We start from the raw sequence: 21,865 nt of genomic DNA, 5'->3' as shown, positions 1-21,865 counted from the left end.
CCGTATATATCCGCGGGTCTAGGCTAGCTCAGTGGGTCTAGGTCTAGGCTGGCTGCAGCGTCGCGTGTGCGTGCAGTATGCACCGTCGATGCGGCTGCGTGCACTCGCGCCGTCGAGTGCCACGGAACGACCACGGAGAACGCGACGGGAGAGGACCGAGGGGAAAAGAGAAAGAGAGACCGAGAGAGAGAGAGAGAGAGAGAGAGAGAGAGAGAGAAAGAGAGAAAGAGAGCGGGAAGGAGATACAGACTACGCTCTCGCGCATTATATTTAGACGCGAAAGTGTGTGCGTGAATTCGCGTCCGAGAGAGACCCGGCTCGGTTGGATCGCCGCCGCGTTCCGTCGTCGGTTTTTCGTTCGCTCTCTCGCTCCCGTTTCGGCCCGTCCCGCGTCTCTCCTCTCTTTCCGTCGCGCGCTCGTTTCGTCCCCCTTTCTCCGTTGCCCACGGTCGGTACGTTCTCGCTCGCGCTTTCGCTCGCATCCCGGGCTGGAACGACGAGACAACGGGAAGGAGAGCCGGTCCCCACGGACCGGACCCGCCGGAAATGAATCATTTGAAATTGTCAATTTTCGAGCGCGGTTCCACGCACGGTACACGCCTGCGAGGAGCGCGCAACACGTGCCCACGCGTACAGCCACCGACGGACCAGTCGGACCCCGGGGATGTGGGACGAGGGAACGACCGATCGTCGATTCGCGAGCGGCGAGATCACAGAGAGAGGTGTCGTTAAACGCTAGCGAGAAAGTTCCTCTCCGAATCGAGAAACGAACCGAGAACAACGGAGATCGTTGGATGGGTCCGTAGAGCTGTGTCCTGCGCTAGTGAGAGAACGTCGCGACAGAGTTTTTCGTCGCTCGCGATTCGCGCGCGCGTTGCGTAACCCCTTTCCTCTCGCCGATTAATCTCGCGGGCGATAACGGTGAGCCTCTCTCGTTCTCGCGTACTCTCTATCTCTCTCTCTCTCTCTCTCTTCGTCTCGGTCCCCGCGTGTACGCGCGCGAGCGCGCGGGGGTCGATAAACGGATTCGATAAACGAGCGCGAAATCTGCCGATTAAAGCGACAGAAAAATCTCGCTCGTGCGCGACTCTCGTACGTTCTTTCCTTCCTTTATTTTCGTCGCGTCGCGTGCGCGGAGATACCGCTCGCTGGTCGCTATCTACGGATTTCTCTGGAGCCGATTACGAAATCGAATCGCATAAATAACCGGTGACACGACGCTGCGCTGTGCCGCGCCGCGCCGCGCCGCGCCGCGCGAAACCGATTACCGCTAGGTGCGACGTGTCCGTTCTACGACGATCCGAGATACTCGGCTGGACGAAACTCGATCGTTGGTATCTCTCGGCTGGCTCGACTCTTTGTACGCGTCGGGAACGAGCGCGAGATACGCTCGACGACGGATGAGAATAACTCCGCGACGATCCGGCGAACGTTCCCGGAGAGACAAGGTGGTTCCTTCTCGAGAGAACGACGAAACATCGAGAGAAAAGGTCGCCGGTTAGAGAAGTACACGCGGGCACCAACGAAAGCGAACGCGCGCGTCGTATCGCGCGCGATGCACGCGTTATGCAAATGCTCCGAGAGAAGCCGCGGACTCGCCAACAGGGGAGGTCCGTTGCGCTTTAACGGCCGTTTGTTTCGGTCGAAGCCCGACCCCGAGGTCGCGTTTCACCGCGAAAGACGGAGAAACGTTCAACGATCGATCACCCGAGCGACGCGACGTAATTTTCGTTCCACTTTACATTTAAATTGGATAATCTCGTAGATACGCGAAAGAAAGTAGACAGCGCGTGTCGTTCGCTCGCTCGAGGTCGAAGCGAGACGGAGAACGGTTCCGTGTACGCGGAGACGAAATCGTCGCGTCCGCGAAACCGAGAAGGTGGACGAGAAACGATAAAGTCGCCACTATTTACCGAGGCGAAACGAAACGAGCCGCGTCGAACGAAGTCGGAGGCAAATCGCGACGAAGAAAGGGGAAGTATATAAGATACAGCGAACCGCGAGTGGCTCGACCCACAGGGATATCGAATTAACGCGGCGCTCGAGCGTATCTCGGCGAGTCTGCCGTCTCTTCCATGCGAGCGCCTCGACGAGACCTCGGGCCGAAAATTTTCGATCGAGCGTTTCCATCGCGATCGGCGTCGCCCTCGTCCACGCCCCTGATAACCACGAAACGAGGGAACGAGAACGTCGCGTCGACTCGCGTCGACTCGCGTCGCCTCGCGTCGCGTGTAAAACAGGATACGGTACACGGATCGATCGTTTCGCTTTCGCGGAGCGCGACCGGAGAGAGAATAGCGCGCAAGAGGGGCTGGTAAAAGGTTCGCGTGGAGACGTTTGGGCGTCGCGCGGGAGAAGATCGGGAAGATCGAGCGCGAAAGAAGGAAGGACGTTGTCGCGCATAAAAGATCGTACGCGAGGAACGCGCGAGAAACGCTCGGTGACGTCGGTTCCCGGACGAGTGCAACGAGGACGAGCGGTGCTCCCGTCCACGGGTGCATCCGTGGAAAGAACGAGGAGCGAGAGAGGGACGGAGCGATCACACGATCGCGGGGAGACGGAAGAAGAGGCCGAGAGAAGAGGGGTGTAGCGACGTCGAGAAACGATGCCGTGCGGAGCGGAGTGTCGGAGAGGGTCAATGGAGGGAAAGAAAGAGCGGCGCGCGGAGTGACAGAGACCGAGGGAAAGGGAGAAAGGAGAGACAGACGGGGTGAATTGCCGGCGACAAGGTCACCGTCTATACCTCGCTAAAACCGCCGATACGTGCCTTCGGCGTTATACTCGCGCGGTACTCTAGCTGCAGCTCTTTTCCCTCTCCCCTCCACGGCCGTCGGTCGCATCCACCCCGCTCCTCCCTAGCGTCCAACCACCCGTACCCACTCCCCTCTACCCTGTCCCCTGTCCCCTGTTCCCGTATCCCCCACCCCCTGACCGCGCACCCCTCGGTCCCTCGTCCGAGCGATCCTCCCCTCGTCCTCTTTCCCTCTTTCCACGACCACGGAGGCCCGTGAGCGCGCCACGCGTGCGTGCATGTGCAGCGCCCGACTCGGTGCACGTGTACCCGCGTGCATGTGCGCGGGCGTGCGTGAGCTAGTATAATAGGAATAAAGAAAGCGATCCTCATGGCGCGCGGTGAGCAGCGAGCGACGCCGGCGATTCGAATTTCGAGCCGTGACGGGACGCAAAAATATTTGCGCGGCTTCGTCAGCCTCTGGCGGCCGACGTCCGTCGTGGAAAATGTTTTCGGAGACGATTAGCGGGGAACCGGCGCGCGGTTCGCGGAAGCGATCGCCGTACGGAAAATCCGTTCGTTACCGCGCGCCAACGGCGAAACCTACGAGTCGACGCGTAACCGTCGAACGAACGTCGCCCGAGATTTTCGAGCCGAACCGCGCAACGAACGGGTGGGGATCGCCGCAACTAACTACCGGAGGGACAACGATCAACGTGGAACTATCTCGGGCGCATCCGAATCGGATAATCGCGCCTTTCGCTCGGCTGGCGACGATAACGAGAAACGAGGAGCTTATCGCGGCCACGGTGATAATCCAGAAATAAATTCGTACCGGTTGCGCGGAGATCGCTATCGTTTGTCGAGCCTGAGGAACGAACCGAACGCCACCACCGCCGCCGCCGTCGCCACCGCCGCCGGCCCGAGATTCGTGTACGTGCGCGTAATTATTGTCGGAAGAGGTCGAAAATATCCGCGAGACACGGTGAACCGGGCCGAAAGGTTAAGGAGACGAGCGAATCGGACGTGGTCCGATGATAGCGGTCGTCGAAACCGGCAGGGAGGGGGACGCGGCGCGGCGCGGTGCGGTGCGGCACGGAGCGGTGCGGTGCGGTGCGGTGCGGTGCGGTGCGGTGCGGTGCGGTGCGGTGCCGCGGGACGGGGTGGAGGGCGGAGGGGGCAGAGGCCTTGAAGAAGCATCGTTTACTCGCCGCTTACAAACTCCCCTCTTCCTCTTCCCGACTCTTCTCGCACTCTCTCTTTCTTTCTCCGTGCCCGGTCTCATCCTTCGCTCCGATTAATTTTATCGTCGTAACATCATCGCGGCGCATCGCAAATATTTTCCCCGCGGATTTGCTCGTTCGAGAACACAAGCCGGGAACAGTTCCCCTTCGAGGTAATCGATTCGGCTCACCGTCTCGCCGATAAGCCGGATCAGCCGACGATGACTTTTACGCGTTGCTCGAGAGAACCGGAGAGAGAACAAGAGAGAGAGAGGAAGAGAGAGAAAAGTGCGCGGTGCGCGGTGCACGGTGCGCGCGCGCGAGAGAGAAGTCTGTCCGGTTGAGAACCGTCTGGTGCAACAGCGCTATGCATTTTTGCCGGCGGCGGCGGCGCTGCACACACGCGCGTCCGAGTGCGCACGCGCGCTCGCCGGCGCGTCTCCACAGGCTCACGGGGGACACCGACGTCCGCGCACACAGTGGAACCCGCTCTGATAATATGTACACTGCAAATATACAATACTACAATACATACGTCGGTAGGGGCAGAGACCCAGGAAGGACGCTCGCTGCGAGGCTCGGCTGGCTGGCCGGCTGCCTGTCCGCTCGCCTGCCTGCCTGCCTGCCAGCTCGCCTGCCTGCCTGCCCGCCTGCCAGCCTCTGCCTCTGCCTCTGCCTCTGCCTCTGCCTCTGCCTATCCGTAAACCCGCGTGTCTCGTTTCCTCCTCTTTCGTTCTCCCTTTCTTTCTCCGACTCCGCGTCGTCTTCCTCGCCTACCTACGACCGGGGGGAGCAGCCCGAAAATCGACGCGCAAAATATCGCGCCACTTCCGGACGACCGTTTACGAATTCGTCGAGAGACGCACGCGCACTCGCGCAGGCACGCATACACGCGCCCGGCCCTCTCGTGTGCGTATTTTTTTCGTATTCCGCGCTCGGAACGCCCGTTACCGGGTGACACGGTGATTTTTCGGGGCCGGTCGACGGTACAAGGATGGACTTTAATCGCGTCCCGGAAGCGAGCCGAGATTTTCCAAAGCGGACGATTCGTCGACTCGGCGCTGCGACGCAGGGCGAAGAACGCCGCGACTCGAGAGCTCGTACGACGCAGTGGAAAAATAGTCGGATAAAAAGTCGAGCGGTGCGACAAAGTCTACCTTCGCGCGACCTCAGTTTTTACGTAACCGCGACGATGCACCTGCAATGTGCAATTGCACCGTACAGGTTGGCGCGTATGGGACTAGGCTCGCATTATCTATTAGTCACGGTAGACACGGTGAATTATAATACGACATTCTACCGCGTCCTTCCTGTGTCCGGCGATCTTTTATCGACGAATTCGTTGCGTCTTGGAGCGTTCGGATCGCGACGCGGTGCGAGCGAGTCGCGTCGAGCGCGGAGGGAAATCGATCGTTGACCGCGTCCGGACGGAACCCGTACCGCGATAAAAGTGTTTTATATTCGGTCGCGGGCGGCGTTACTCGCTCGAAAAAAAAAAAAAACACTTCTCCTCCTCTTCGGGCTCTTAATTTCCATCGAACGCGATCGAGGCGCGGGTAAACTGCTCCGATCGAGTCGAACGAAGCGGTTAAAGAGACGGGATCTCGCGCGAGGAGTGTATTTTCCGTGCACCGATACGGTAAAAGAGCACTCAATTATGGAGCGGGGTTTTTCACCGACTCGTCGGATACCACGGCCAACTTTTCGTCGTTTAATTAATCTCTATTCCCCCGATCCCGGAGGCGTGAAGTTTCAGCCGAACAATTTAACCCCGCCAACCTTCCTCCCCGGTATATCGCAAGGAATTCCGCGCCGAGGTTTAACTCGTTCATGAATATTCAATGCACCGCGCTATTTAAAGCGACTATGCGCTTATTATTGGATCGCGGAATTCGTAACGAAGCTCGTGTCACTTCCAATTACGCTGTGTACGCGACACGTATGCGCGTTCCCGACCGTGGGGGCTGAACGAGAAAATACCGCCGATTCTGCTTCCTCCTGAATATTATAATCGTCCGAGCGGGAAAAGAGAGGAGAACGCTCGCGGAACGGGGGAAGGGCGGTGAAAACCGAAGAAACGGGACGACGCTGCTGGCGTGTATCGCGCCGCGCGAGTTTTGCAACACGGCAGGCGGTGTCGATTCTCCTCCATCGGAAATCGTGTCGAATTCAGGACGCAACGTTATATTTCCTGCTTTTCTCGCAGTTTGCAAAAGCCCGTCCGTGGTCCGGTCTACGCGCGGTGTCTTGGCCTACAATAAAATACGACACCGTTCGCGTTTCCGGAGCGCTCGAGAGGGACGTTGATCGTCGTCGAGGCACACGCTCGCGTAACACGGTCACGTGCGACCGACCGGTGTGAATGCACTTTACGGTTTAACACTCGTATCTCGAGGTGTCGTTTCTCTTTTTCGTCTCCGTGGCGTCGTCCTTGGTTCACCGGTCGAGGCGCGAAACGGTACGCGAACGCGTCGGGTCGCGGCCGTTGGACGAAAAACGCGTCGGGTCGATGCGTCGCTCGACGAACGGATCGGATCGATCGGTTCTCGATTCTCGGTCGGAGGTTCGAGGTCCCTTCGCTCGGTTCCACGGCCAGCGAGCAACAGGAATTTCCACGATATCCTTCTGGAAACCGGGCGCGTACGCGCGCGCGTTATCTTTCACGGAAATATCGAGTTTCGAAGGATGAGCGTGCTCGCGGCGCGGAGTGGCACGCGGACGGAAAAGGCGATTCGCTCGCCACTAGGCCAGGAAGTAGACCGGCGCACCCCTTCCTAGTCGACCTAGACCTACACCTAGACCCAGGCTAGGCTAGGCTAGCTGCCGGTGCCGGTGCGCGGTGCGGCGCGGCGCGGCGCGGTGCGGCGCGGTACGGCCCGAGCTCCTTTTGTTTTTGCTCGCCGCCTTTGTGGCACCTGCTCTCTCGCCAAGTCCCGCCGGCGGCACTCGCGCTAGACTTTTCCTCTCTTCGCCGTGGAACCGAGCGGAGGCGAAGCGGCCGCCAGGTAAGGGAACACCGCGCACTTTCGCGCTCGGCCACCGCTTCGCGCCGAGTACTCGTACGACGGGTTTACGACACCGATAACTCGCCGGGCTTTATGTTAATTCGCGTCTGGAATTTGTTTAGTTACCGTAACACGCCCGTCCGCTCCGCCCGTGTATTTTACCGCGGCGCGCAAACACAAGCTGAACACACAGCTCGCGATGTACACCGTCCGACGGGAGCCGCGCGTACGGGAACCGCGACGGTGCAACAATTTCTCACGATGATGGAACACGCGCCGCGACCGGACCGGTGAAACGGTTCCTCCTCGCGAGACGATCCCCGGTCCCTGACCGATCGCGAAAAACTAACCGACGAACGTACCTTCGCAGCGAGGACGCGCCGCGCGAGCGAGTCACCGACAACGATCAACCGTGAGAAAGCCACGCGGTCGAGCACGAACCAACGGAGAACCGATACGGTATCGCGGGGAATCGAACGTTTTAATCGTCGAGTAGCTGCCCGGATCCGTCGAGCTCCGATTTTGTTTTTCGCAAAATCGCGAATAAATATCGTACGCTCGTTATCTCCGGCGAGCGATTTAATTCTTCGCGATCCGACGGAAAATAACGTACTCCAGCGAAGGTTTACCGCGAGCCTCGCCGCGGGGACTTAAAGGTTAAGTATATCGCGATACCGGAGCGAACCGTGTTCGCGAGACCGCGAGATCGTAAACGCGTCGCGCGGAAGGACTCTGAAAGCGAGGAGGATCGACCCGAGCCGGAGAAACCGACTACCGTACGGACGACAGCGTACGTATATAACCATACGCCCCGCCTCGTCGACCTAGACCTAGACCCAGTCTATGCTCAGAATCCGCTCTGCATCGCGTTTCGTTCCTTTATTTTTACTCGCTGCTGTTCCCCGCTACGCGAAGCGTTACGTAACGCCACGCACCGAGACTCTTTCGGTGCGCGGATTCTTCTTCTCGTTCCTCTTCTCTCTCTCTCTCTCTCTCTCTCTCTCCGCTCGAGCCGCGATTTTTTCTTCCCGCGTAACCCGTCGCGTTCGCTTTTATCCCCCGGTTTCCACTTCACCCGCGCTCCACCGATTATTTACGGTCAACGAAAATACCCGTGGCGATTTCACGGATACCCGTACGCTACTCGAGATCTCTCCTCGTACGCGAACGCGATAGAATCTACCAAAGATAATGTCTCCGCGGCGTTATCGCGCTGCCCGACCGCGGATTACTCGCGTCGGACGAGACTTCCAACGAGGAGGTCGTTCGACCCCGGCTGAAAAATATCCCGATATACATACTAGACCGGTTTCCAGCGACTGATAACGACCAGCTGTGTAAGTGGCTTCATTTGCATCGAGCTCGTATGCAAAACAAAGTGTTTTCGCGTCGCATCTTCGACCGCTAGGAAATCCGTCCCAGCCCCGCCAGCTTTGGACAAATTGAACGACAAATTATTGGCGCGTGTCTCCAAGACCCGGAGCGGCTTCGACAACGTCCCCAACGTCGAACGGAATTCTCCCTACCCCTTTTCCCCGTAGAAAAAAAATTTTTCCATTATCCTCGACGCGGGGTTGGGGACCAACGTCACGGTTTGCGGAACGTCGAGGACCATCGAGCAACTTTTTAAGTTTGGGCGTAGATCGGGTTGTGCGTTTCCACGTAAACGTTCTACCTTCTTTCAACGTGGAAAGAACCAATGGTTAGAACGATCGATGGACGCGCGACGAAAACTTGGGAAAATCGTAACGAAACACCGAGCGCCGTTTCGCGAAAAATGCTAAAAAATCAACGACCTTCGTTCCAGAAGAATTCTCCTTGGATCGTCGAATGGTCGGAAAAATTCCTCGAAGGCTCCCCTCCCGGATCATAATCCGCTCGACGGTTCCGGAGTTCTGTACGGGAGAATTCCGGGAATTCTCCCGTGGAGAATTTAAAAGTCAACGGGCGCGGCGCCGCGATTTTTCATCGGTGTTTTTCTTCGATCGAGCGACCGCTCGTAAGCGGTTGTTATTCGACGTCGGGCCACCGAGCCGCGGTGCGTTCTATTTTTTCTTCGATTTCCCCGATACCGCCTTGCCTCTCTCTTTCTCTCTCTCTGAAACGTACACACGTACACGCATACACGTGAGCGCGTGCAAACGTACACACGCTCTCTTTCTCGCTCTCTCCGCTACCCCGGTGGCTTTTTATTCGTCGCTCTCTCCCTCTCCGCTCGGGTCGGTTCGCTCGCTCGTTCGCGCGTTCGAATTACGTCGGCGGCGGCGGCGGCGGCGGCGGCGGCGGCGGCGGCGGCGGCGGCGACGGCGGCGGCGATTCGCGTCTGGCGATCTTTTAAAAATATCCGACGAGTACTTGATCTAGGGCAACCAGGACATCCTCGATCCCCGGTGGCTCGGTTCCCAAACATGCGCATTTTCGCGCATTTTTCCGGCCATCTGTCTCCGCGGCGACGTCAGACGGTTGCCAAAAGAAAAGAAAAGAAAAGAAAAAAAAAATTCTCAACGGCGTTTCGACGTACCGGGCGAACTCGAGAAATTCGGTTTCGAGTCGCGTGACCGGTTCCGGGAAACCAAAGTGCTCGACGCCGCGTAACGCGGCGTCGTCCTCTTCCTACGAACGCGGCGAACAAGTTTTAAATAACCTCTGGCTGTTTTCAAAATCGTTCGCCCGAGAGCGAAACACGTCCGCGAGGAACGAACGAGAAAAAAGCTGAGCGAGCGAGCGAGCGAACGAACGTACGTACGAAGCCGCAAAACAAAATTCGACCCGGCCGGATTCCCGTTTCTCGCGCAGTCGGAGGAATTAGAATGGTAATCGATTCCGGGACGGTCGTTCTCGAGCGCGGTAATTAATATTTACAAAGTCTAATGAATAATCGGGCCTCGCCTTGACACGCAACGCGCCGCGAATCGTGTCGCCGCGGTTTCGAAAATCAACGCCCCCACCGATTTTTCTTCGCGCTTCCCTCGATCGAGATATCGCTCGAGACACAGGTAACGCACTTTCGCCGTTGTTTTTCTATCGTTTATCGGACACTTTTATTACGACCGAGGGGAAATTTCCCCGTGAGACGATAAAAACGATATTATTATTATTTTTTTTTTTTTTTTTTTACATCGCTTCCTACGCTTCTTTCCAACTATCCGTTATCGATACTATTCGCTCTAATTATATCGTTGGCTCGTAACTTTTATTTCTCGACCGTGCGCGTTACTTCCTCCTGTGGTACCCTCTCGGTACCCTGGCCGCGCGCGGCGAGTCGACCGGTGCGTTATTTTCCTTCTCTTCCTGTTTCCTCGTTTTTCGTCGCGTCTCTTACCGCATCGGGGACCGTTAAACGAATCACCGATAATGTATATTTCGAGGCACGGATCCGCGTCACGAGGTCGTTAAGATTCATCGGTGTCGGTGTTTTTCCTTTCCATCGAGTCACGGATCCGAAACGCGTGGCCACGGTGCACGCGTCGCGGCGTATTCGGTCGTTCGCGGAGCGCGCGAGACGGCCGAGCGTTTCCTTGGCAAGCGAGCAAGACGCGAAGGGTTAATCGGGATTTAATCGGTTCGCAGAGCCTTGTAACGGTTTGCGCGGCCGATTCGTCCTCAACGTGAAAATGTGTGCCACGTCGCGGGGCCGAGAGGCGCTCGCGCGGCGCGAAACTTTCGTTCTCGGCGTGCCCGAAGGGTCTTTCACACGTTCTCGAGCCACGAACGGACGAATCGCGGTTCGATGATGATCCATTCGAAAATAGCACGGGCTGGTGCCTATTTCTTCGCGGCGTTTCTATTCCGGTCGTACGGTGGCGCCTACTATCGAGTCGGGCTCTCTCGAGACCGCGGTTCGCCTCGTTAATAGTTTAATCGCTCCTTCTCCGCTTTCACCGGGTTTACGAGTTTCGGAAGCGATTAGAGGGCAAGGTTGGATCGTTCTCTTCCACGGTGGATACGAACGCGATCCAGGGTCCCGTGGTTACGGCCGAGGAGGAAATTGCCACTCCCCGGGATAGAAGCGCAACCGAGCGAACAAATTTCCGTTTTGTCTCCGCGATCGTGCCAGAGATTCCTTTCGAGCGTTACGACAGTTTTTAAAGAGGCGATGGGACGATATTTTCGAGAGCGTCACTTTTACGTTTCGATCGACGATCCCGACGCGCGATTTCCTTTCGTTCTACCGGTAAATACTTTCAGAAGAACTCTCGAGATCGAGCCAGAGAACTGACCTATCCTCTCCGACCCGGGACTGTTCGGTGCGCGATTAGATATTTTAAAAAGGAAATCGAGGACTCTAAATTCGGAACGAGATCGAGTCAATCGAGGTAGAAGGTACACGATCGAGTGGTTAATTGCCCGATGCAACGATTCCCGCGTCCGCGTTATATCGGCTCCCATGGCTGACAACGGTCTCTAGGCTATTTCCGATGTTTATTTGGTACGTCGTTCTAGATAGAGACGGTGGATGGGCAAACCCGGTTTGGCAAAATCGCGGAAAAACGCGGACCACTTGGCAACGTGCGAAAGTTCGCGCACGCGGCACTCAGGATCCGGATTTTAGAATGCCGCTCGTTCGAGGAAAACGCGCGCGCGCGTTGAAAAAGTCAAGATCCGGGTTTCGATTTTTTACCGACGAAACACGGACCGCGAAAACACGGTTTCTCGAAGCGGCGTGGAATTTTCGACCAGCGAAAAAATTGCGCGAATAATCGTCCGGTCGAGATGGCCTCTCGCGACGATGTCGATTTGCTCTCGAGAGCAATTTCGAGGCTGTCGGTCGATAACCGATCGCGTCGAGACGTTCGACGATTACCGAATCGAGCGATCGGCTTACGTCCGTGGTCGTTACGATTGTTGTCGAAACACGGTCGAAAAGTTAACAACGTTGCGTCCGAGAAGAGATAGATACCGTTATCGTGTTTGGGTATTCGGACTTTTCGCGTCTTGCGTAATAAGAGCTTCGAGTAAACAGAACGAAACGAAACAAAAGAAAGAAAAAAAAAAAAAAAAAGTAATACCGACGCTGTCCCACGAGCGTCGCTTCATCTTCCCCGAATTTTTCCCCGAGCGAACAAAATTAACGATTATCGAATTGTTTATTCGCAACGAACGCGAGTACGGAGCAAGTTGGTTCGTTCGTTCGACGTTTCGCGTGTTACGAAACATCGAAAGACGGTTTCGCGCTGGAAAGACCCTTCGAGGGACCGATGCCTCGGTTCTGTTCTCAAAGTGCCTCGCGACGAACGATAAACGGTTTCTTTCGACTGCGATCGATTTTTCCGCCACGTAAAAATAAAGAGAGAGAGAGAGTGTCTCGTTCTCACCGATTCGAGCAAGTAATTATATTCGGTCGAATACGTTCGGTCGTACAACGTACACCGTGAACGTAACGCAATCTCGTAACCGATCGGTCGAGCAGCAACGGAGACTGCATCGCGGTCCTGCACCGAGAGGCCCTTGCAGCAGGTTGAATTTTCCTTCGACCGACATCGCCTCCTCCACCGTCGGCCACCGCAATGGGAACACGGCCGCCTCTGGTGGGGCGCCCCGCAAAGTTACCAAATCGCTATGGCGTAACATTTTGCTTATTCACGTTCGATTATACAATCCGGCACACTTTTACTCCCGAGCGGTCTGCCGAGCGTACACCTCTCTCGCCGCGGTGTCACCGCTCGATTCTCGCTTCGGTCGTACCTACGCACCACGGATTTATTCCCCCCCGAGGTCCCCCCTACTCCTCAACACCGATACGGGACGCTCGGTTACGTCTCCACGAATCGTTCCAGCTGCCGTTCGTCCCAATTAAATAATCAACGGTTTCCACCGGCGCGGGTCAACGTTAAGAAACGTTTCGTGTTTCCGTCGCGTTCGTTCCGCACGGATTTCAGCGACGCGACGCAACGCAACGCCACCGAACCATCCAGCTGCTCGTCCCGATTCAACGATCGACCGGCTCGTTCGGTGATCGCGAGTCTCGCAATTACTGCGACTCGATACCTTCCACGATACGTTTATCGCTGTGTTTGCGTTCTTGTTCTTTCCTTACGAGTTCGCGGGCCTTTTCGCGCCACGCGTCGCGCGTATCTCGCGCATTTCGCGTATTTCGCGCCGATCATCTTTGCACGATTTATGCCCAGAGTCCCACCAGCGAACAAGCAAACACTCGCGATATTTTCGAGTATCAGTATCCGTCGAATTTTCATTTTACACGTTTCTTCTTCTCGAAGGGGACACTTGGAAAGAGTTTCGGGTACAGAGACTCGTCGAATGGTTTCTTCTCGAGAAGAACACCAAGAGGAGTCCTCTACTCCGAATCTGGAGTACGGTCGTCTCGAAGTGATCTCGAAACCCGTCGCGTAACGCGGCAGCACCGCGTTGGGAAAGTTTCTTTCCGCGCGAGCTTTTCGTTCGGTAGGAGATGACTCGCTCGGAACGAGGTTAAACGCGTTGCCACGCTTCGGGAACACTTTCAATCAGGGAAAGTCCGGACGACGGTGTCTAGTTGTCGGTTAACCGGAGACGGAACGATCGGTGCTCGAACGAGCGACGATAAAAGAAGCCGCGGCGACGAATTCCGTTTCCGGCGTACTCTCGCGCCTTCGAGACGGTAATTGATAACCGTGCGCGGCCGAGCGGAGCGAATTTCACTCCGCCACGGGCTTTTCACTTCGAGCCTCCTTTTCAAACGACGATCAACCTCCACCTCCTCGTTCTACCTTCTGCTACCGAGCGGCTGCAACCTTGGCGGCGATCCAATTCGAGCGCGGCTGCTCGAAATCACGACCGGAGAGCCAGGTGCGCGTTCCGGCGAAATCAGCTGTCGTCGTTTCATCGAACGGGATCGGAAAGACGAAAAAGAGGAACGATTGCGCGATCGTCGCCCTATCGAAACGGGTGGGTGTGGGCCAACCGATTCCTTCGATTCGATCGGTTAGCCGCGCTACAAGCGTTTACGGGGAACCGAATATAATTCGACTTTGGACCGAAACTCTCGCCGGACCGTAATCGGTTTCGTGTTCCCTCGAGACGTATCGCGATCTGGTCTACTCCCGTTTCTCACGGTTGTCGAACGGTTGCGACTTTGCACTTGATCGTTGAGAAACGGAATCGCTCGAGAGAGATACCAACGCGGTCCGAGTTTGATCCGCGCGACACGTGCGCTCTCTTTCTCGAGAGAGAAAGAGAGAAAGAGAAAGAGATTTGTTGTTTCGTCGTTCCTCGAGATTTCGCGTTTGTGAAATTTAAGCGAACGCTGCTCGTTGGACGTCGTCACGGCCCGAGGTTCCATTTTATTGTCCCTCCGTTGGCCAATTTTCCCGCAATCTACGTTTTCGCGTTCGTTGAACCGAACGCTAGGTTCCGTTTCCTTGTTTCTCGTTCGGTTCGTTTCTCACCCTCGAAGAGCGATAGTGAACGATATTCGGAAATTTATGACGAGTTCTTCCCGATCTGAGTCTCAACTCGCGTTCACGTCGCGGAAGCACCGGAAACGAGCGCGTTGTTCATACTCGGAGGTATCCTCGGCGTTTCTGGTATTTTTCGACGCGAGAAGCTTCAATTTTGGGGCCGTTTCGCGGAGTCGCGTTCGATTTCGTCCAAGCTGAGTAAAATCGAAACGCGTTCACCTTTCACGGTGGTGGTTGCGCAAGAAAGACGTTATTGGTATCGAGACAAAAGGGACGAGGACGCGAAAGACGAATCCGCCTCGCGAATGCGTTAAATAGGACGCGGCGCGATAAAACCGCCGTGAAAACTGGGAACGAGGAGGGGGTGGTTGGTGGAGGGGGTGTCGGGGTAGGAGAGGGAGTAGACGGTGGAGGAGGAGGAGGAGGGGGAGGTGGAGGTGGAGGAGGAAGAAGATCGGTGGATCGAGTCGATTCTATCGACGGCGCGCGATGGCAGGAAGCAAATCTGGGCCGTTGAATCAGGGAAAAGTAAGTGGGTCAAGAGAACGAATGCTCGGCCGATGTCGGCGTCGCTTGCGACTTCTGCCGACGACGAGGAGGATGACGACACGCTCGATGCACAGGTACACAACCGAAACACCGAGCGAACGCGCGCTCGAACGCTCTTTCGCCTTTTACACGGGCGTTCTGCGCCCGGACTCTCCGAGGAGTCCTTTCACTTTGCATCTGCTCGCCACGAGGAAGTAGTCGTCGTTCTCGTTGTCGTTGTTGTCGTCGTTCGTAAGTTTCCCTCGGCTCGGTGTCTAGAGCCACGAGTAAACGTTTCCCGCTCGGCGACAGTTTGGGTGGAAATTGAGCACGAGTTTGGCTCGACCGATATTTCGAGCCGGGACGCGTCGCGGCGTCGAGCGCCGTTTTAATTGGACCGTTCGCTCGCGCTCGTTCTCGCGGCTCGAACGCAATTAAATTCGCGCGGGCGCCCCCCTCTCTACCGAGTGAAGCTTCGTAACTTTCTTTCCCCGTTCGATCGAGGATGTACACGATCGTCGAGTCTCGCGATCGAAAAGGTCCCTCGGACCCTCTCGGCGAGGACGACGTTTCGAAATCCAGCGAGGGGAACGAGCCGCTCGCGTCTCGACGCGGGAACGAGAGAGTTCCACGCGGATTAGGGGTATTCGTCGGGATTCGTAATGCGATCGAGCGCGGTCATCGCGCAAAGCGGTCTAAAGCGTTTACGATTTGTTTCTCCTTTCCACGGAACCGTCGAACGCGCGTTTTCTTTCGCCCAAGAGCCTCGCGATTTACGTAACTCGATGGCGCGCTGAAGAGTACGGGCTTCTCCATCGACCGAGCTGAATCGATCGATATCGAACAATAGCGGAAGACGGTCGTCGACCACCGTCTCGAATTCAAACGGGGAATTTGTTTCCTCGATTGCTACGTTCGCGTAACACTTTGAGCAGTCTCTTCCGATGGTATTTTCCATTTACACGGAAAGTTTCAAAGACCAGCCACGCTACTCGCGTGGAAATCTTACGGTCTTGAATCGAGGGACGCGTTAGAACGATCGTCGACGGTTTTCTCGGAGAACCGTGAGCAAGGTTGATTCGCGAACCACCCGGTACCTACGATCGATCGATCGATTCGCTCGAATCGCCGTTTTCCTTTCTCCGCGCGAGCGTTCCAGTGAAATTATTTACCGAGCGTAATTACCTAAGAGGCCGAGATACTTTTTTTTCCCCCGGGCCGGATCAATCGATACCCGGGGCAAGCCGAAATAAACCCGAGCCTGTCGTCGTTGCGTCACGACTATCGAATCTCCCGATACTGCCGCGAGATACTGAAATTACCGATTAATCGGCCGAGTTCGATCGGCTCGCGGTCCGGCGTCTCTTCGAAATCGTCGATCGGGGAAACGAGGTCGAAGAAAAGGACCATCGCCGGCTTGACGTCACGTATATTTCATTTAGATCGTCGCGGATTCGTCTCGCGTACGCGAATTTTATGCGACGTCTCGTCGCCGAACGCTGGACGCGTCGCGGATCGGTCGAGTCCGATTTTTCCAGAATTTCGAGATCGATTTTAAATTTCGATCTCGTCTCGATTTCAAGAATGTCGTAACGCTACGCGACGGACGTTTGCCATTCGCGAGACCTTGCCCGCGCGACAAAGTCACTCGTTGCACCGTTGCACCGTTGCACCGTTGCAACGCGACCGAGAGATAGCATCGAACGTATGTATTTTTTAACGTCGAAAGGGCGCGGGGAAAGTTTCGTCGATACTAACGAACGAGTTCTCCGTCGAGATCCGTATCCGCGTGGTTACGTGGCAAACGGAGACACGCCTAATTGTCTCCCCGGTCTTCGACGAGCGAAACGAGCGCATCGCGCGGAGACTCGACCGGTACCGAAGGACGAGCGCTGCGCATCGAATACCAAACGGAAAAATTTGTTCCCGAGTTTTCAAGGTCGTCTCGATGTTATCTTTCGACCCGGAACGCGTACCTATTTTCGTCCCTCGCAACATCTGGCGCGTATCTAAAATTCAATATCGAACTACGCGTACGTTTTCCTCGAACGAGCCTTCGACTCGAGGAACGCAACGGAACGAAAAAAAAAGAAAGAAAGACGGAATAAAAAAAAAAAAAAAAAGAAAAAAGAGTAAAAGCTTACGAAACCGATAATTCCGCGATGCCACGGATACTTTGAAAAATTCATGCGATTCGAAGAAACTTTCCCAACGTCTTCGAAAGCCAGTTGTTCGATCGGTGGCTACGCAGTCGGCTACGCTCGAGAAGATAAGAAAATTCGAACTTACGTGTAGGAGGCTGACGATAATGCAGGTGCTGGAGGCTCTGCGTTTGATGATGGTGATGATGGTGAGGCGGTCCCATTGTCGGGCCCATGGTGTGGTTCCCGTGTTGATGGTGGGGCGAGCTCCCTCTGTGCGGATGGTACTGGGAGGGATGATGCTGATGAGGATGATAGGAGGGCGGCAGGAAGCCCGCCGTCGACGGATAAACGCCAGGACTGTGACAGGCTGACCTGCCGAGTGCTGCTGTCGGACATTCGACGAACTCGTTCGATCAGCAAACCCACGGAACCGTTTCGATCGCGTCGTTCTAACAACGGGGGCACCGCGATTTTCACCGATCTTCGACCGTTACGACCACGATCTACGACAACCTCTTCCGGTGTACGTTTCGCGCTCGGACGGTTCCGCGATCGATCCCTTCGATTTCGAAATCGAAACGATCGTCCCCGTTTGGGTAGATCCCGAACAGAGGCGATCGGAGGCCTCTATTTTATTGGGGGTTTATTTTTTTCGTAAACGGTTTAACCCTTTGGACTCGAGAGGAGATCTACACTCGTCACTTAATTAAGTATACCGATTTTCCATCCGGAGAAATATGGTGGTTTGGAATTCAAATTGGAATTGAAATGTCACGTTCTTGTAGAGTGTAAACGCACGTATTCAAAGTGTATAAAAATGTTCCATTCCGGATGAATTACACGATTCGAAGGATCTCGAGGCTTTGGTTCCTGGTAGCAAAGAATCCTCGAGTGCAAAGGGTTAAAAAGCTACTCTCTTGCACCAAGAGATCCTTCCCTTGGAAATAAACAAACTATAACCCTCGTGACCGAGAATCGTCGATTTTCCAATCCATAGAACATTCACGGGACTCGCAGCGAATCGTAAAGTCGCGGTGGATCGAGTCTGGTCGAAGCGGTCCACGTACGAAGAAGCTCAGAAGAAGGCAGCTACCTGCCGAAATGTTCGCGAATCGACGCGATCCTTTGAACGAGCGTGAAGCGCACGTGCCGAGCTTAGGGATTTAATTATGTACCCCGTCGTCGAAGCGCGACGGTTGTATCCAGGCCGCGGAAGTCCGCTCGCTTACCTGACGACAAATGAGAATGATGGGACGCCAGACTCGGCTGAAGGGACGTGTTGGGGTTGAGCCTGGCCTTCAGCAAGAGATTCGCGTCCTCGTTACCGCCGGAGGACGTGCTGGACTCGACGTCGCTGACTCCGCTGTCCGCGGGACTCGCTGGCAGTGATCCGCTTCCTGTTCCCATGCAACAAAAGAGAAACACACTTCCTTTGGTAATTGCGTCCATCGCGCGATCAACGTCAAGTGGAAACTCGGGGCTGGCGGGTGGAACGATTTCGCAACGCTTCGCTCGCTTCCCTCGCTTCCCTCGCTGTCTTTTCCAGCGTGCAACGGAATTACCAAACCGCGGAAAAGAGAGACCGGGTCGCTTCCGCGAGCTCCGTCGAACCGAGCGGAGAGAATTTTTTCTTTTCGCCGATGTCGAGACAACGAGGGGGTGAGAAAGCTCACCGACGGAATTTTCGAACCGCGTATACACGAGAACGGTAGAGAGGAAACAAAGTTCGGTCGTCGCGCGTCGGGAATCCGGGTTCCGTGGAATCGAATCGGAATGCTCGAAAGAGAGTCTCTCGTCGCGGCTCGGTAGCTAGGGAAAATCGAAGCGGTCGAATTTCAGGGCCAGAGTCTCGTTCCGCGCGGTTTCTTCGGGTCTTTGTGCTCCGCGAGCAAATTAGACTCTCCGAGGTGGTCCCCGTGTTCACGGTAGGAACGTGTAGGCTCGATGGATCGTCGAGGGAGCTCGGCTTTATCGAGCACCCAGACCGCCGAACGTGTTTTCGCGCGCGCCGTCAATTAAAGGCATCTTTATGCAACGGGCGAAGGTCATCCGGTCATTGGGTATGCGTATCGCTGGTGCTTCCCACGGTCTCCTCTCTCCCTCCCTCCAGTTCTCGGCCGGTAGACCGAGTCTCGCTCTCTCTCGTCTCGGCCGACCGTTCGAAACCAGTCCTAAAAGGTCCTGCGAGGCATTCGTTCGTCGATTCGTTCGTTCGTTCGTTCGTTCGTTCGTTGGCGCGTGGTCCTCCTCGTCCCGGTGGACGCTACCGTTCTCGTTAATTTGCTACGTCGCGTTATGCAAAACGGAGGAGCGCAAGGGCTCGGTACCGTAGGAGCGTTCGCGAATCTCTCGGTCGGTACGACGAGGCGGTCGCGCGCTTTATGCAACGGCCGATTATTTCGGTAATCGACCTCCCCGGCGAGTTCGTTTCGCCGTGGAACTGCTCCGTTGAACCGGATCGCGCGCGGCTACTACTCACCGAGTCCACGTGGTTACGCAACCACGTTTTGCAAAGGTTCGGGTATCACGTGCGGCGAACTCGCCGCGTATATTCGTACGGTACCTTTTGCTTTTACTTTGCGCCCGTGCACGCCTCCGGAGGGGTAAGGGGAGAGGGAGGGGGAGGGACCTCGCCCTGGCTCGAAACGAAAGCGATAAAGACGACTCGGTGGTAGGGGGAGACGAATCGACTCGTTACATACGGTACCCGGGGTTCCACGGAGTCGAATCGATCGGGACGTCCTGCATCGAGAGACCTTACAGCCATTCGCGATTTTATTTTTATTTTATTTTCTTTTTTCTTTTTTCGAAAGAAATTTAGAAATTCGAAAAGTCACGAGCTGTACGCGCGCATCGAGAATCCGACGTTAATTGGAACTTTCGCCGGTATCGAAGCGAGAACGGTACCGTTCGCGGGGTTCTCCGTTCTCTTTCGGTTCCTTTCGGAAAGAATGTTCGCGCGAACGAGCGTTCGAATCAACGGAATTGCCTTCGAAATGTTTCCTTCGTATTTCTCTCTCCGAATTCGACGCGATTCATCGTTCGACGTTGACGCGTTCAATAATTCCATAATTTCTCGAAACGCGGGTAAAAAGATCGAACCGAACGTTGAACCACCGAACGGTCATCGAATGTCCCGGTCGATCGATTTTTACAGGTGGTTCGCGTTAAAGTAACTCGGTGGTCTCCGCAAGCGGAAGCTAGACCGTCCCCGCGAATTTCGGGTACGCTTCGTTCGCGAGCGCGGTCGTCGGTTGAAAAGAATAGAAACAAGAGCCGAGAGCAGTTCCCGAGTGAAATCTTCCGTCGAAGCCGACGGGAAGCCGAGAAATCGATATGGCCGGTCTCCGCGCAACGGCTAAACAGGAATTTTCGCCTTTTTATCGCCGCCGCGTCGTCTCCGGCGATTAATGTCAGCGGCGGGGAATCGCCGGTCGAACGAGCGACCGAGAAACGGCCAATAGGAGAGCGAGAGCGCGCTTTGCCCAACGCGCCCGTGAAAACCCGCCGAGAGAGGAAAGTCAAACGTTTGCCAACGCGCCACACCGTGGCCGGCCGTGTTCGTCCACGCCGGAAGCGATTTCCTGTCCGGTTGTTTACCGATAGGTCGCCGATATTGCTCGCTAAATATTATCGTCGTTGGCTCGTTACGACGGGCTGGACCGACCGTAAAAATCGATCGTTCGGGACGGGATGTACGCGATTCGCGAGCTCCTCTCTTCTTGCGCGCGAGCGCGGAATCGGAGAAAACACGGCAACGCGGTATCGTTTCACTTTTTTCACGGCAGTGCGCAGTCCTTTCCATTGCTTTCTCCGCGTTTCTATCGCAACGCCGTGGCGAGCTTTGACGCGGCGCGTCGTTTGTTTTCGAAATCCGCTTTGACACCGAGCCGCGAAACGAAATTTTAACAACCGACGGGAGACGAAAGCGTGGCGAAAAGTTTCGCGTTTAATCGGGGCGAGGTTCGTGCCGAAGAACCGCGATGGATCTCTCGAGGATGGAGATCGATTTTATCCGTTCTGGTAGGGGTTCGTTCAGATACGATCGAAAGCCGAGCGTCACTAACCTGGTGTACTGGTGGTGGCGATAGTGGCAGTGGTGTAGGGCGGTTGGCCCATCTGAGCATGCCCGGCCAAGTGGCGGCCGTATCCGTTTTGCACCCCTAGGCCGTGTTGCTGGGGATGCTGGGAGAGGATACCGTGCAACAGACGAGTCCCCGTGGTGGTCGTCGTCGTACCGGTCGATCCTGGCTCCGCTTTAACGCTCGCGAGACCGAGTTGCTCCTTCTCGCTCGCATCGTGCGGCTGGACCTCCCTGGTGTCCACTGAAACCACGCAAACATATTTCGGGGATGGTTAGCCGGCTCGGTATACGATCGCGGACGAGTGCGCGGGTCGGAGGAGCCTTCTCTGCCCGCGGAGCGGAAATCGAATCGTCCCAGAGGCAACGGGCGAACGCGAGGGATTCCACCGGTCGGGGATCCCTTCCTAACGGTAGCGCCGAGAGAAGGCCGAGGAAGCGCGCCGGGAAAAAAAGGGAGAAAAAAAAAAAGAAAAAAGAAAAAAATTGAGGCACGGGAGGTGTTCTCGAGGGGCATAGCGCGGCGCTGCGGAGAGGAAGTGAAAGCCGGTGTGTCTCTCCTTGACCCACTGCAACGTTTCTACCTTCCTTTCAGGCAGCGCCAACCTCGCGGCTTCATTAAGCAATTTCTCGCGGCGGGGTACGAAGCGGGGGAAAAATCGATTCGCCGTGGAAAATCGAGCGGGCAGGATGCTGCGAATCGGTCGCGAGCCGCTTCTTCTCCTCGTCGCGCTTTCTTCGTTCTGGGTGTTCGTT

General features: G+C 55.9%; 1 protein-coding gene across 5 annotated transcripts in view; it reads right to left on the bottom strand.

Moving 5' to 3' along the window:
• The window catches only part of Eip74ef (Ecdysone-induced protein E74), a 150,978-nt gene that overhangs the window by 11,043 nt on the left and 118,070 nt on the right, over positions 1-21,865 (bottom strand). For 4 of the 5 annotated variants that reach the window (XM_076305109.1, XM_076305110.1, XM_076305113.1 and 1 more), the window contains 3 exons: positions 21,096-21,353; positions 18,258-18,425; positions 17,174-17,413 (listed from right to left, as the gene is read on the bottom strand). In XM_076305109.1, the coding sequence (XP_076161224.1) occupies positions 17,174-17,413; positions 18,258-18,425; positions 21,096-21,353 (666 nt within the window). The remainder of the gene's footprint in view (positions 1-17,173; positions 17,414-18,257; positions 18,426-21,095; positions 21,354-21,865) is intronic. The other variant, XM_076305111.1, reaches the window with a different exon arrangement.

Source organism: Ptiloglossa arizonensis, chromosome 2 (genome assembly GCF_051014685.1).
Source record: "Ptiloglossa arizonensis isolate GNS036 chromosome 2, iyPtiAriz1_principal, whole genome shotgun sequence".
Classification (NCBI taxonomy): domain Eukaryota; kingdom Metazoa; phylum Arthropoda; class Insecta; order Hymenoptera; family Colletidae; genus Ptiloglossa; species Ptiloglossa arizonensis.
The sequence above is the reverse complement of the archived record's forward strand: the minus strand, read 5'-3'. Positions and strand labels throughout refer to the sequence as shown.